At 45.3% G+C, this 13,620-nt stretch overlaps 1 protein-coding gene across 6 annotated transcripts in view; it reads right to left on the bottom strand.

The window, feature by feature from the left end:
* Positions 1–13,620, bottom strand: part of NTAN1 (N-terminal asparagine amidase) — a 413,363-nt gene that overhangs the window by 357,887 nt on the left and 41,856 nt on the right. For all 6 annotated transcript variants that reach the window (XM_077448900.1, XM_077448897.1, XM_077448896.1 and 3 more), the window contains exon 2: positions 4,809–4,911. In XM_077448900.1, the coding sequence (XP_077305026.1) occupies positions 4,809–4,911 (103 nt within the window). The remainder of the gene's footprint in view (positions 1–4,808; positions 4,912–13,620) is intronic.

Genomic DNA, 13,620 nt, shown 5'->3' with positions numbered 1-13,620 from the left:
TTAGCAAAATTGGTGGTGATTGGATCTGGAGCGGAAACCGTTCCAATGAGCCTGGAGGCACATTCCATAAAATTAACAAACAGGTGCCCACCCTTATTCTAATCCAAAAATTATGGAACAAGGGCAGACCGATGCAGGAGGTGTTAGGCTCCACTGATTATAGCCCGATATGGGGGAATCTTTCCTATGCTGAATTGGCAAAGTTACAGCAGGGACCCAAGTGGCGATCCTTCGGTGTAACTTTGCTGTCACAACTATTTCAAGAAGGCAAGCTACCGTGCTCCTCTGAATTACAAAACAGATTCAATTTACTATCTACCATGTATTACTCCTATCACCAGCTCAGACAGGCTGTGGGCGCACAAGGAGATGCTAACCATTGGACTATGTCCACTACCCCAATCTTTAACCTTCTACAAACAAGCACTTAAACCAAAGGGATCATTTCAAGTTGCTATCAAATGTTATTGACACACCATTTAAGGGAACGCCCCACTAAGGCACTGTCCCTATGGGAAAAAGATGTAGGCCTGTTTATGGGAAACCAATGGGAGGAAGCTCTGCAATCAATTAACACATGTTCTCTTAATGTAGGCCAAAAAGTTTTCCAATTATACATAACACTCCGGGTACATTACACCCCGCTCAGAGTACATAAGATGGGTAGGAGGCCAGACCCCCTATGTGATAGGTGTAGGCAACAACGGAGATTTAATTAACCTGCTATGGAGATGCCCAAAGCTCCACTGGTACTGAAAGGCATCCTCTTAGACCCAATTCACTGTATTCTGGGAATTTTAGGAGGAGGTTATCCCAGAGGAAGTGGTGAAAATAGCAGTCTCTAGAGCACTGTTCCAGGCCCGTAAACTCATCCTGCTAGGATGGAAATCGATCTCACTGTCCACAGTAGCCTCATGGATAACACATATGGGGAACACATATGGGGAACACATTGAGCATGGAGAGACATTTACCAACATAGGGGAAACTCAGGTAGATTCGAAAAAATCTGGTCACCTTGGCTAGACACCCCTGGACTTAGCCCCAGGGAACTGGTGATGTCTAGAATCATAGAAGGCCCTACGGGAGGATAATAAACGTGAAATGCTCAACTCCAGTTAAAACGTATGAATACATGTACCTCAATATATGGTGAACCTGACGGTCATGAAAACAGGATAAATGTAAAGAGCATTAGGATAAACACGAAATGTAAATGTTACTTTATGCAAATGCATTGCTTGTACATTGGCAACTGTCTAAACTTGTTCAATAAACATTTTTGATTTAAAAAAAAAAGAAAAAAGAATGGTTCTTTACAGAATATTTGATGTGTATGCGATAGTGCTAGACTGATAGAAGTGAGATGTTGGACTGATGGATGTAAAATCAAGTGAGTCCTCCTTCAAAAAGAGGCCAGTGCGCAATGAAGGTTCCATTTAGATGGTCCCAGGCTGCTTCCCATCTGATAGCCACAAAAAGAGCATTCCGATGATTAACACTGGAGTGGGTGTTGAGGAAATCCCAGTAAAAAAAGGTTATGACACTCAGGGGTCCATTCAAAAATGTTTTTTGAACTAAAGCATCAGGTGAAACCAGTGGAGTTGATTTACTAAAACTGAAGAGTGAAATCTGGTGCACAGTATGGGACACAGGTCCCTCCACTCTGTTCTTTTGATCTCCTGATTGCTAAAACTGAAGTTATTTGAGATTCCTCTCTTTTTGCCAGGTAGCTGCATATAACCTAGTCATAATGACGATACATCCTGTGATTTCAGCTGCCCCCACTGTAAGCTTGGGCGTCCACAGGTAGGGGCAAGGAGAGTCAAGTGCCCCCCACCCCGGAATTAGGGATCAGATCTTAAATCCAGCACAGTTGCGTTGCTATCGGGGTGCGGGCAGCCTGCACAAGGGTGTCACCCACCAATGGGGTGTCACCATTAAGGTGCCGTCAAGCCCCTCCATAAGTGTAGTGCGACTTTGGGCTCTTTTCCCTGCTCAGTCCAGCAGAGAACTCTGTGGCACTGTGACAGGAGAAAGGCGAGCTGTGGGCTATCAGAGGTTTCCCCCACTCATCTCCCCTTTCCCCCCCGTCAGGGAAAAGAGATGGCAGCTTTTACCAGGTTCCCTGCCCAGCTTCCTGCCTGCCCCATTCCATTCCTATTGGCCATTACTAAGGCCAATCAAAGGAGACTAGGAGAGGAGAGCATCATGGAACCTGTAGTCCCAAAGATTGGCGGCCCCATTTTCCACAGAGAGGAGGCTACAGCTCGATCAAGAGAGAGATTGAGAGACTGCAGCCTGGAAAAAAGCTGAGGGAGAGAGCACTTCAGGGCAAAGAATAAGGAGTGTGGTGGGCGGTAGCCAGAGAGAGACCCACGCTGCCCAGCACCACAAGAGAGAGAAAGACTGAGCCACTACCAGGGTGCAGACAAGCTACACTACTGACCAGAGTCACCCCCGGGGAATCCAGAGTGAGCAATTGTCCAGCCAGAGGGATCACTGCTGTAGTTTCGCTGGGTCTGGTAAGAGGGTCTATTGCTGAGCACCATTTTTCAGCCCATCAGTCTACAATCATGTGGTAGGGCTTGGGCGAGTCTTTGACTACATTACTATGTGGTCTGCAGTATGCTTTATTTTTTTGTGAACTTTGCGGTTACAATTTCTAAGCTTGTGAGCCTTTTCATAGTATGTCTTAGAAAAGGGGTGCAGAAATCACACTATTGCATCCTGACTCGATTCTAAACTGTTTGCTTCAAAGGCAGTAAAAAGCAGTATCCCTTTCTATGTCCAAAAACTCTTTATTATACAAGGTTTACCCCCCAAAAAAGAGGAATATTTAAAACAACATGTGCCTATGTCACCTACAGTAACTATTGGATGCAATTTTATAGTTTTGTTTACCGCACACCCAAAAGTAGGAATTGCCAAATGTAAGATGTACTGTGATGAGAAAATTAACTGCCATTATTGCAGAATTATTTTTGGGCTAATTTATACAGGAAAAGTCTGAGTGAGAGACTACTAGAAATGGCAGTAAAATTTAAAAAGGGAGATACACACTTTTTACCCAGTTGCCGCCCAGCCAGTGGCCGAATGTTGTCAGCATTGGCCTTTCGTTGAGCTGGGAGGACCTCATTTGATATCCTCCCAGATTGGGTGAGGCAGCGGTGCAATCTGTCACAGGCTGTGTCCACGGGACACAGCCAATGACTAATCAGTGTACCGGCTCATTGCCATGACGAATCGCAGCAGGTCACGCTAGTTGTACACAAGGTATGGCTTTCTTTCATGCCGATGTGTACAACTGTGTTGCTCAATTTGATCACATGGTACTGACAGGGCCAATCACAGCTCACCTGTTCCATATGATTAGCTTTGACCAATCACAGCTAATCACAACGAAACAGACCGAATGAATCAGTTTTTATTCAGTAAAATGCTTGCTTATAGCAACGTAACGTGCTCCTATAAGCAAACAATGTGTAAAAATAAAAATCTGATCACTTGCCCAGAGCAGTACAATGTTAGTTAAATAACATTATATTGCTCCGGTCACAGTGTGTTAAACAGGAAAAAAATAAAAAATAAATAAATAAAAACACCATAAAAAAAAAAAAATCTAACTATTTTTTTTTTTTTTCATACTATCACCAGTCAGCGTCCCTGATCACCATCACATCAGTTATTTGATGGCGCTATACTGATGACCATATGTTAAAAAAAAAAAAAAAAAAAAAATGTGAATAAAGGGGTGATTTGGGGAGTATTTCTACTGTCCTGGCATTTTAGGGTCCGAAATTAGATAGGCCGCCAGTACATCAGTATTGCTCATTTTTCAGATATATACCATAGTTTGTGGATGTAACAGAATACATTTTGGGCTAATTTTATGAAGGGTGATTATTTGCAAAATAAAAACACATTTTTTTTTTTTAATTTTCAGGCTTTTTGTTTATTTAGCAAAAAATAAAAAAACTCAGTGGGGATTAAATAGCACCAAAAGAAGGCTATATTTGTATATTTTTGTGTGAACAAAAAGATAAAAAAAAATAGTTTGGGTGAAGTGAAGCATTACTGTGTAATTGTCATTCAAAGTGCAAGTTATGGTTTTCAAGTAAACAAATCTTAAAGTGTACGTCATGCCAAATAACCTTTTTTTTTAGTTGTGGATAGATAAGAGAAGAAATAGAACTCCTGTCAGGTTTTTACTGCAATCCAGGGCTCTGTTAGCCCTTGTACACACGGTCGGACATTCCGACAATAAAATCCATCGGATTTTGTCCGAAACTTGTGTTGAATACACACGGTCGGACAAAGTTGTCAGAAAATCAGATCGTACGTAACATGACAACGTTATTTCGTTACAACGGGACTACGTTCAGGCTAGTAGCCAATAGCTTTGGTCTAGGAATTTGATCTGAGCATGCATGGCACTTTGTCCAATCGGAATTCTCTACACACAATTGGACAAAGTCCGACTGGATCATGTTGTCGGAAAGTTTTATAGCCCAGCTCTAAAACTTTGTTCATCGGATAATCCGACGGAAACAGTACGATGGAGCCCGCACACAGTCGGATTATCTGACAACACGGTCCGATCGGACATTTTCCGTTGGAATGTCCGACCGTGTGTACAAGGGCTTAGAGTAATATATCCTCACATCATCTACTCACAAAAGTTTCACAATACAAGTAGGGAACAACAATATGCAGCAGCAACACAGAGAAATAAAATTTGACAGCGGTTTTAGTCTTCTCCTACTCTTTTTATTTATTTAGAGACAGTCAGGAAAGTGTGTACATACTGTCATTTGGAGTAGTAGCAGCCAGCTCCCTTTGATGAATGTATAAACAACCTTTAGGTCCAAATATCTGTAATTGTTGACTGGTTAGCTCTTGGGCTCGCTCCTAATGAATCAAAACAAAGGATATAATGATCATAAGGTTATCATAAATGTACACACACATAGCTATAACCATTGTTATGAAACAAGACCCGTGCTCTGAAGCTTAGGGAGGTGAATTGACCATGGGTATAAAAATGGAAGCCTATATAGAATATTAAAAATAAAATGGGTTTTTCATATTTTTTTATCCTGCAAAACTTTAACTAAAAACACATGGGTTACCTAACTGCACAGCTCTGGCATTGAGGGTTTTCCTCGCTGTAACATAGACCAACCATGGTGAAACTTAACAGGTCCATGGCAGCTCCGAAGCTGCACAGAAGTCTCTTCAACTAGAAATGTTAAACACAGCCTGATTTTTTTTATTCCGGTCTCAAAAATATGACCAACAGGCAGGTAGATGACTGCATCCAGAGTTCCCTTTACTCGGATTGCTAGATTTCTTATACGTTTGCCAAGATTACCTGCTTAATTACCTGGTGGCGCTGTATTAAATGCATGTAATCAATGTCGTGCCAGAGCTTGGCGATGTAAAACTGGATTTTTTTTCTACTCACCGTAAAATCCCTTTCTCCGAGTTCACTGGCGGACACAGCACTTCCAATCTTGGCCTTAGGGTTATATCACCACCTCCAGGAGTTGGACTAGGCACACATAAAAAAACAAGCACAGCACCACCTAGGAGTGGTCCTCACTGGTAGTAACCCCCAACCCCCCCCCCCCCCCCCCCTGCTACAGGCAGCTCAATTCGTTACAAAGCAATATAAATACAAACAGGAAGGGTGGGTGCTGTGTCCGTCAATGAACGCAAAGAAAGGGATTTCTTATCGTACATCACGGGACACGTAGGGAGCCATAGTAGTTACTATGTGGGTTATAGGCCACCTTCAGGTGATGGACACTGGCACGTCCTAAGATAAAAAGTGTACTCCCTATATAACCTCTCCCACTACTGGGAGTACTTCATTTTATTTGCCAGTGTCTAAGGTGTTGGTCACAAGTGAAGATGTGCTGTACTGAGCTCCACTGGAGCAATCCTTGCTGGGGCTAGCTGTGCAGCCAGATCCATTCAAAATCTCTTTTTGGCCGAATTAAAAAGGTATCCGGGCCTCGTGTCCAAAGAAACGAGATCTTGCCTGTAACGCTTCTCTTTAGAGAGCTGAACCCCGGGATCCAGTACTTTTTGGCATTAAGGTCATAAAGTTTTACTGGCGGTGGTGATATTACAGGTCCAGGATTGTGGGTTTCCTTGAGGATGCCCAGCTCCTGAAGGTTTAACGGAACCCACCGTGAAGGGTGAGGATTGGTTCTGTTGGTTTAACACAGAAACCCCTGCGGCAGGAAAGGTAAGTGGAGTCTTCTAAGAATTTTTTTAAGATTTTTCTTATGAATGTCTCCTTTAATTTAGTACATGTTGTCATGCTTATGTGTCACCACTGGGGGCTGTATAGAGAACTTACCGTCTCTTGCTTCTCAGAGAGCTTACGATGTGTCCAGGAAACAGCAGTTTTCTTTTCCTCTGGCCGGCAGCAGACCTCCAGTAAGTCTGGGGTGGGGGGTTTACCTCCCCACCAAACGCCACCATGTTTTTTTTTCTTAAAGAAAAAAAAAAAAAAAGAGGGGGGGGGGAGCAAACGGCACGCCTCTCGGGCTGTTTCCAGGCCCCCTCCCCCTTTGGCTTTACTGGCTCTCTCTCCGCGCGGGAAAAACATTTTTTTTTTAAAAGAAAGAGGAAGGGCTGCAGACGACAGGGCGGGGCTTAGTGTGCCGTTGGCATCCCCCAACGCCCAGCGCAGGAAGGTGCATTTTAAAAGGCACCATTGTTGCTGCTGCAAGATGCGGAGGGACGCAAGAGCAAAGGTGGCATGCAAGAGGTTTTTGATAACACAGGCATTCCTTTTGACATATTTACTACTGCATCAGGCTGAACATTAATAGCAGCAGCAGAGCTGCACTATTGCTCAAGCAGTGGATGCATTCCTTCTGGTAGTAACTCTGCTTTGTGCATTGGGCTATGGTCGGAAGGGGGGGTTAAAAACACCACAAAAAATGGCTCTAGAAGGACTATAGTCACACGGCAGCCTAGAACTATCTAAAAAAAAGATGGCATTCTTCCCTGAGAGTAATATGGCTGGTCAGAGTGAGCCATCAGGAGGGGCAAGTGTTGCAGCTGCTCTTAAAGCTGTCCTGTGTATATTACTAAGGAGTTTTTTTTTTCCTTCAACCATTTTAAGTTTGGAGCAAACAACTGATGTTTTAATCGCATCTCAGAGTGGGACTAAGCGTAGCAGATCTCCGTCCATTGCCCAGGACACTCATGCTGAGGAACAAGGGGCGAAAGATGATGAATTTCTCTCAAAGGACCAGGAAGAGGCTGATGTCTCCTCTTCCTGAACCTAATATTCTTGAAGGATCAGGTTCACAGGAGAGATGGTTGGTACAATCTCTCACTGAATTGATCCGCTCCACATTTTTACTGCCATTCTATAAGAAATGGAGAATTCCAGCAATTAACACTGCTATATCCTCTGCAAACAAAAAAAATACTAAAGCCTCTTTATGAAAGGGGTGCCCCCACTCGCTGGAGTGGAAAGAAGTCTGCTACAGTTTTCAAGGGCCTGGCAGGAACAATGTCAAGACAGATGGGTGGCTTCCTCAATTTCTCTAGGTTACAAACTAGAGTTCTGAGAATTTCCATCTCCTTGTTTTGTCAGATCAAGGATGCTTATCTCCATGTGCCAATTTTCCTCGCTCACCAGAAAGTTCTACGCTTCGAGGTAAGAAATCTTCATTTTCAGTTTGTAGCTCTGCCTTTCAGGCTAGCTACTGCACCTGGAGTGTTTACAAAGGTTCTGGCTCCCCCTTTAGCCAGGTTAAGGGCTCAGGGTATAACGATACTAGCCTACTTACTCTTGATAGATCAGTCGGTAACTGACTTAAAACAAAGTTTGGTCACCGCAGTCAGCTACCTAGAATACCTAGGTTGGTTTATCAACCTAGAGAAATCCTCCTTAAAACCATCAAGGAGATTGCAGTACTTAGGGCTGATCATAGATACAGTTCAGAAGAAGGTGTTTTTGCCCCAGGTAAGGATCATTTCCATAAAGGAACTGATTTCAGTTGGTCAAAAAAAAAATCCTTCTATTAGACTTTGCAAGTTATTGGGAAAGATGGCGGCGTGTTTCGAGGCCGTTCCTTATGTGCAGTTTCATTCAAGACTGCTGCAAAACAGTATTCTGTCAACTTGAAACAAGAAGGTCCAAAGCAAGCACTGGGCTTCTCAATGCGTTTATCCTCTGAAGTGTGTCAGAGCCTCAATTGGTGGTTGATATCCAGGAATCTTCAAAAAGGGAAATCCTTTCTACCAGTCACCTGGAAGGTGGTAACAACAGATGCAAGCCTTCTGGGCTTGAGAGCAGCCCTGGAAGAAGCGTCTGTCCAAGGGAAATGGCCCAAATCTGAGAGGACCTTGTTCATCAATATTCAAGAGATTTGGGCAGTACGCCTGGCCCTAGAGGCCTGGACGATCTCAGACTACGGAATTGTCCTGTCAGGATCAAATCCGACAATGCCACAGCAGTAGCCTATATCAATCAGCAAGGAATGTTGTTTTCTGCTCAAGATAGAATAGGATTCACCTCTCTCTGGGCTGCACGAGAAGCCCAGAGAGAATCATTCTATCTTGGGCAGAAAACAACATCCCTTGCCTATCAGCAATTTTCACTCCAGGAATAGAGAATTGGCAGGCAGACTATGTCCCTTCACCCCCGACATCTTTCTGTCCATATGTCAAAGATGGGGAGCTCCGGACGTAGATCCGTTTGCGTCCAAGTTTAACAACAAGATCAACAACTTTGGGTCAAGGGCAAGGGATCTGTTGGCATACGGAACAGATGTCTTGGTTTTTCCATGGGATCATTTTTTACTGATCTATGCTTTCCCTCCTGTTCTACTACTTCTGTGCTTCTTTGCCGGATCAAGCAAGAAGAGAAGGAGGTGATTCTTTTGGCCCCAGCATGGCCCAGGAGATCTTGGTTTGCCAAGATCATAAAGATGGCGGTAGGGGACCCTTGAACCCTACCACTGTGGCCAGACCTTCTCTCGCAAGGTCCGGTATTCCATCGTACCTTACAAACGCTAAATTTAAAAGGTTTGGCTATTGAGACCCACATGCTGAAAGACCGTGGGATGTCAACTTCAGTAGTTTCTACTTTGGTTAATGCTATGAAGCCGGCCTCCAGAGTCTCACACTAGAGAGTCTGGAAGGCATAAGTCTCCTGGTGTGAATCCAGGGGTTGACACCCCAGGAAATGTCATAGATAGGATCCTTGAATTCCTACAGATGGGATTAGAAATTAAGCTGGCCCTGAGTACTATCAAAGGCCAGGTGTCAGCCTTATCAGTGCTTTTTTTCAACCACCACTTGCTTCTCACTCTCTGGTTTGTAACTTTATTCAGGGGTTAACACAGATTAATCCTCCAGCTAGGCCACCCCTGAAACCTTGGGACTTAAATTTAGTCCTGTCGGCATTACAAAAACAGCCTTTTAAGCCAATACGAGATATTCCCTTAGTCTTCTTGTCGAGGAAAATAATTTTCTTGGTTGCCATATCTTCTGCTAGAAGAGTATCAGAGTTGGCTGCTCTTTCTTGTAAAGAGCCATATTTGAATATTCATAAGGATTGCAGCCTCATCCTAAATTCCTACTGAAGGTAGGGTCAGGTTTTCATTTAAACCGGGATATTGTTCTGCCTTATTTTTTTTCCAGAGCCTCGTTCTGTGGAAGAGAGGTCACTACATTCTCTTGTTGTGGTGGGAGCAGTCAAAGTCTGTTCAGATTTGTAAAACAGATGTTTTGTTTGTGTTGCCAGAGGGTCCTAAAAGAGGACAGGCAGCGTTAAAATCTACTATTTCTAAATGGATTTGTCAAGTGATTGTGCAAGCTTATGGTTTAAAGAGGAAAATTCCTACTTTTCATATTAAACCACACTCCACCAGGGCTGTTAGTGCTTCTTGGGCAGTGCATCACAAAGCCTCCATGGCTCAGATCTGCAAGGCTGCAACTTGGTTTTCAGTCCATACATTTACCAGATTCTATCAAGTAGATGTAAAAGGTCATGAGGATATTGCCTTTGGGTGCAGTGTATTGCAGGCTGCAGTATAAGTCCCCTTGTCTCTTCGTTCCCTACTTTTATTGCGTCTCCCTTCATTCAGCTGGCATTGCTATGGAACTTCCCACATAGTAACTACTATGGCTCTGTGTCCCATGATTTATGATAAGAAAATAGGATTTTAATAACAGCTTACATGTAAAATACTTTTCTTTGAAGTACATCACGGGACACAGAGGTCCCTCCCTTCTTTGGTATACACGTGTATTGCTTTGCTACAAAACTGAGATACTCCCAGTAGTGGGAGGGGTTACATAGGGAGTACACTTTTTGTCTTAGGGTGTGCCAGTGACCATCACCTGAAGGTGGCCTATAACCCACATGGTAACTACTATGGCTCTGTGTCCCGTGATGTACTTCAAAGAAAATGATTTTACAGGCAAGCTGTTATGAAAATCCTATTTTTACGGTAAGTAGAAAAAAAAAAAAAAAAGAAGGATTTTTGTACTCGCCGTAAAATCCTTTTCTCTGAAGTTCATTGACGGACACAGCTCCAGTAATCTTGACTGTATGCTTATTATGCCACCTTCAGGAGAGGACTAGGCAGAACATGTAATGCATGTGAAAACAGAACTTTACAGTTCCTCCCAGGGGGCGGTCCCTCTGGTAACAACCCCTCAGCCTGCTTCCTGCAGCTCAGTGCATCAACAAGCCATATAACGTAAACCAATAGGAGGGGAGGGTACTGTGTCCGTCAATGAACTTCAGGAAAGGATTTTACGGCAAGTACAAAAATCCTATTTTCTCTTTCGTTCATTGACGGACACAGCTCCAATAATCTTGACCATAGGGATGTCCCCAAGCAGTGCCATAACAAGGGGTGGGAACAGCAACATAACTTTCACCATCTGAACCAACCGCATCAGAACTTGTGGTCAACGTATGCATCAGAGTGCATTAATAGTCAAAATGCAACTTTTCTCTTAACAGAAGAAAAAGTGTAAAATTGCAACATTACACGGGCGCCTGCAAAACTTTGTGGCGAAAGCAAGCATCAAAAAATGCCATCCACTTTGTAGAACTTTGTAAAAGTGTGAACGGATGACCAAGTCGCCGCCTTACGCGCTTGAGTGAATGAGGCCCCAATTTCCCTGGTGGAATGGGCCATGACAGGGGAAAGGGGGGCACCTGCCCCTTCAAGGCTTAAGCCTGGACCAAGATCTGTCTGATCCACCTGGAAATGGTGGACGAGGAGACTGCAAGCCTTTTTTTTGAACCAGCTACCGAAACGAACAGAGAGTCTGACTTCCGGAAGGGAGCCGTGGCAGACAGATATACCCTTAGAGCCCGGACCCCATCCAGGGAATGGAGGGCCACCTCCTTAGGGTGTGTTGGTTTAGGACACAGACATGGTAAAATGTCCTCATTGAAGTGAAAAGCCGAAACCACCTTCAGTAGAAATGAAGGTTGCAGATGCAACACCTTATCCCTGTGGATAAAAAGATAGGCCGACTTGCAAGATAAGGCCGCCAGCTCCGAAACCCTCCTGGCCGATGTAGTGGCCACTAGGAAGACCACTTTCTGAGAGTCAACAAGGGAATTTCCCTGAGGTTCTCAAACGGCGGTTTCTGAACTGCAGATAGCACCAGGTTCAGATCCCATGGAGGCAAGGGTGGACACACCGGAGGGACTAAATGCCGGACCCCTTGTACAAAGGTGCTCATCAGCCAAGGCTGATGTCTGTCCCTTGATGGTGCTTAAGGCCAGTTTCTGGTCCACTCCTCACTATAGGAACAGCAGAATCCTGGAAACAGAATAAGTGCGCAGACGCCACCCCAGCTCCTCACACATGGAGATATAAGCCTTCTACACACGATGGTATATTTTCCGAGAAGAAGATTTCCATGCCCTCAACATAGTTGAAATCACCGAGTCCGACAGACCTCGGTTCCTTAGCACCTGGCTCTCAAAAGCCATGCCGTTAAAACCAGCAATGGTAAAGCAGGATGGAGAATCGGACCTTGAGACAGAATGTCTTCTCGCATCGTTAACCGCCAGGGAGCGTCCGCCACCAGGCATACTAGGTCGTGTACCAAGGACGCAGAGGCCAATCTGAGGCAATCAGTAACACTGGAATCCCCTCAGTCTCCACCCTGCGGAGCAGACATGGTAACAGTTTTACCGGAGGAAAGGCATAAATCAGTCGGTACTGTTCCCACGGAGCCACCAGCGCGTCTGACGCCCAAGGATCTCTTGACCTGGATACAAACCTCTGCACCTTTCGATTGAGCCGAGAAGCCAGGAGAGCCACATCTGGTGTGCCCCACCACAGACAAAGAAGCCTGAACACCTCCAGATGCAATGACCACTCTCCTGTGTCCAGCATCTGACGACTTAGTCTGCCTGCCTGCCTACTCCTGGGATGTATAGGGCCGACAGGGCCTGTACATGCCGCCCTGCCCACCGAAGGATGTGAGCAACTTCCCATACTGCAGCCGAGCTTCTTGTTCCTCCTTGATGGTTGACATATGTCATCAGCAGCCCAGTCATGCAGCATCCCCCACGGGGGGGGGGGGGGGGGGGTAAAGCAGGGACAGGGAGAGAAGAGAGGGAGGAGAGGGACCACCTAATCGAGCTCCCAGAGAATGTCCAGCTGCTCAATCTCGCCGTGGCAGGAAAAGCTGTACTTGCCATCCGGACGAGCTGGGGACACCCCATCACAGACCCACACCCTAGCAGTACGGTGTGGCTGCTGGCCACGGCACACCGTGACAAAGACATTGGTAGTCCACTCATATGTGTGCCCCGGAGCATTGCGCTCACCGGCTGCCCCTGGAGCCTGAAGGGCATGCTGTGGCTGACCCAGCGCGTAGCTAGGGTCTGCACATGCTCGATGGCCAGGCTGGGGCGACTACAAGGACATATATTATCCAGCCTGCTGTTGATAGCAGATCACAGGATCTTAAAATCTTGCGCAAAAGGCAAACATCCAGGAAAAAAACCCCTAGGACCGATGGTCCCGGCAGGGAGCCTAGGTCCTTCTTCACTAGGCACAAAAAACTGAGCTTCAGGAAGCAGGCTGAGGGGTTATTACCAGAGGGACCGCCCCCTGGGCAGAACTGTAAAGTTCTGTTTTAACATGTATTACATGTTCTGCCTAGTCCCTCCTGAAGATGGCATAATAACCTTATGGTCAAGATTACTGGAGCTGTGTCCGTCAATGAAAGAGAAATCCATTTTCTCTTTCATTCATTGATGGACACAGCAATTCCAATCTTGACCTTAGGGACATCCCAAAGCAGTGCCACAACGAGGGGTGGGAACGCAAAGGAAAAAAAAATAACCTCCACCCAAACAGAACCCCCCATAAGGGGAGCCAAAACCTCAGATGGCCGCCTGCATAACTTTGCGCCCGAAACATGCATCTGAAGATGCCCAAACATCCACCTTGTAAAACTTGGTGAAAGTGTGTACTGAAGACCGGGTAGCCACCTCACACACACACTTGAGAAATGGATGTTTGATGCCGGAAGGCCCAGAAAGCACCAACCTGCCCTGGTAGAATGTGCCATGATGGGAAAGGAGGGCACCCGCCCCCT

Source organism: Lithobates pipiens, unplaced genomic scaffold (assembly GCF_037356315.1).
Source record: "Lithobates pipiens isolate NorthernLeopardFrog02 unplaced genomic scaffold, aLitPip1_a1.2 Scaffold_22, whole genome shotgun sequence".
Classification (NCBI taxonomy): Eukaryota; Metazoa; Chordata; class Amphibia; order Anura; family Ranidae; genus Lithobates; species Lithobates pipiens.
This window is presented reverse-complemented; position numbering and strand designations above follow the sequence as displayed.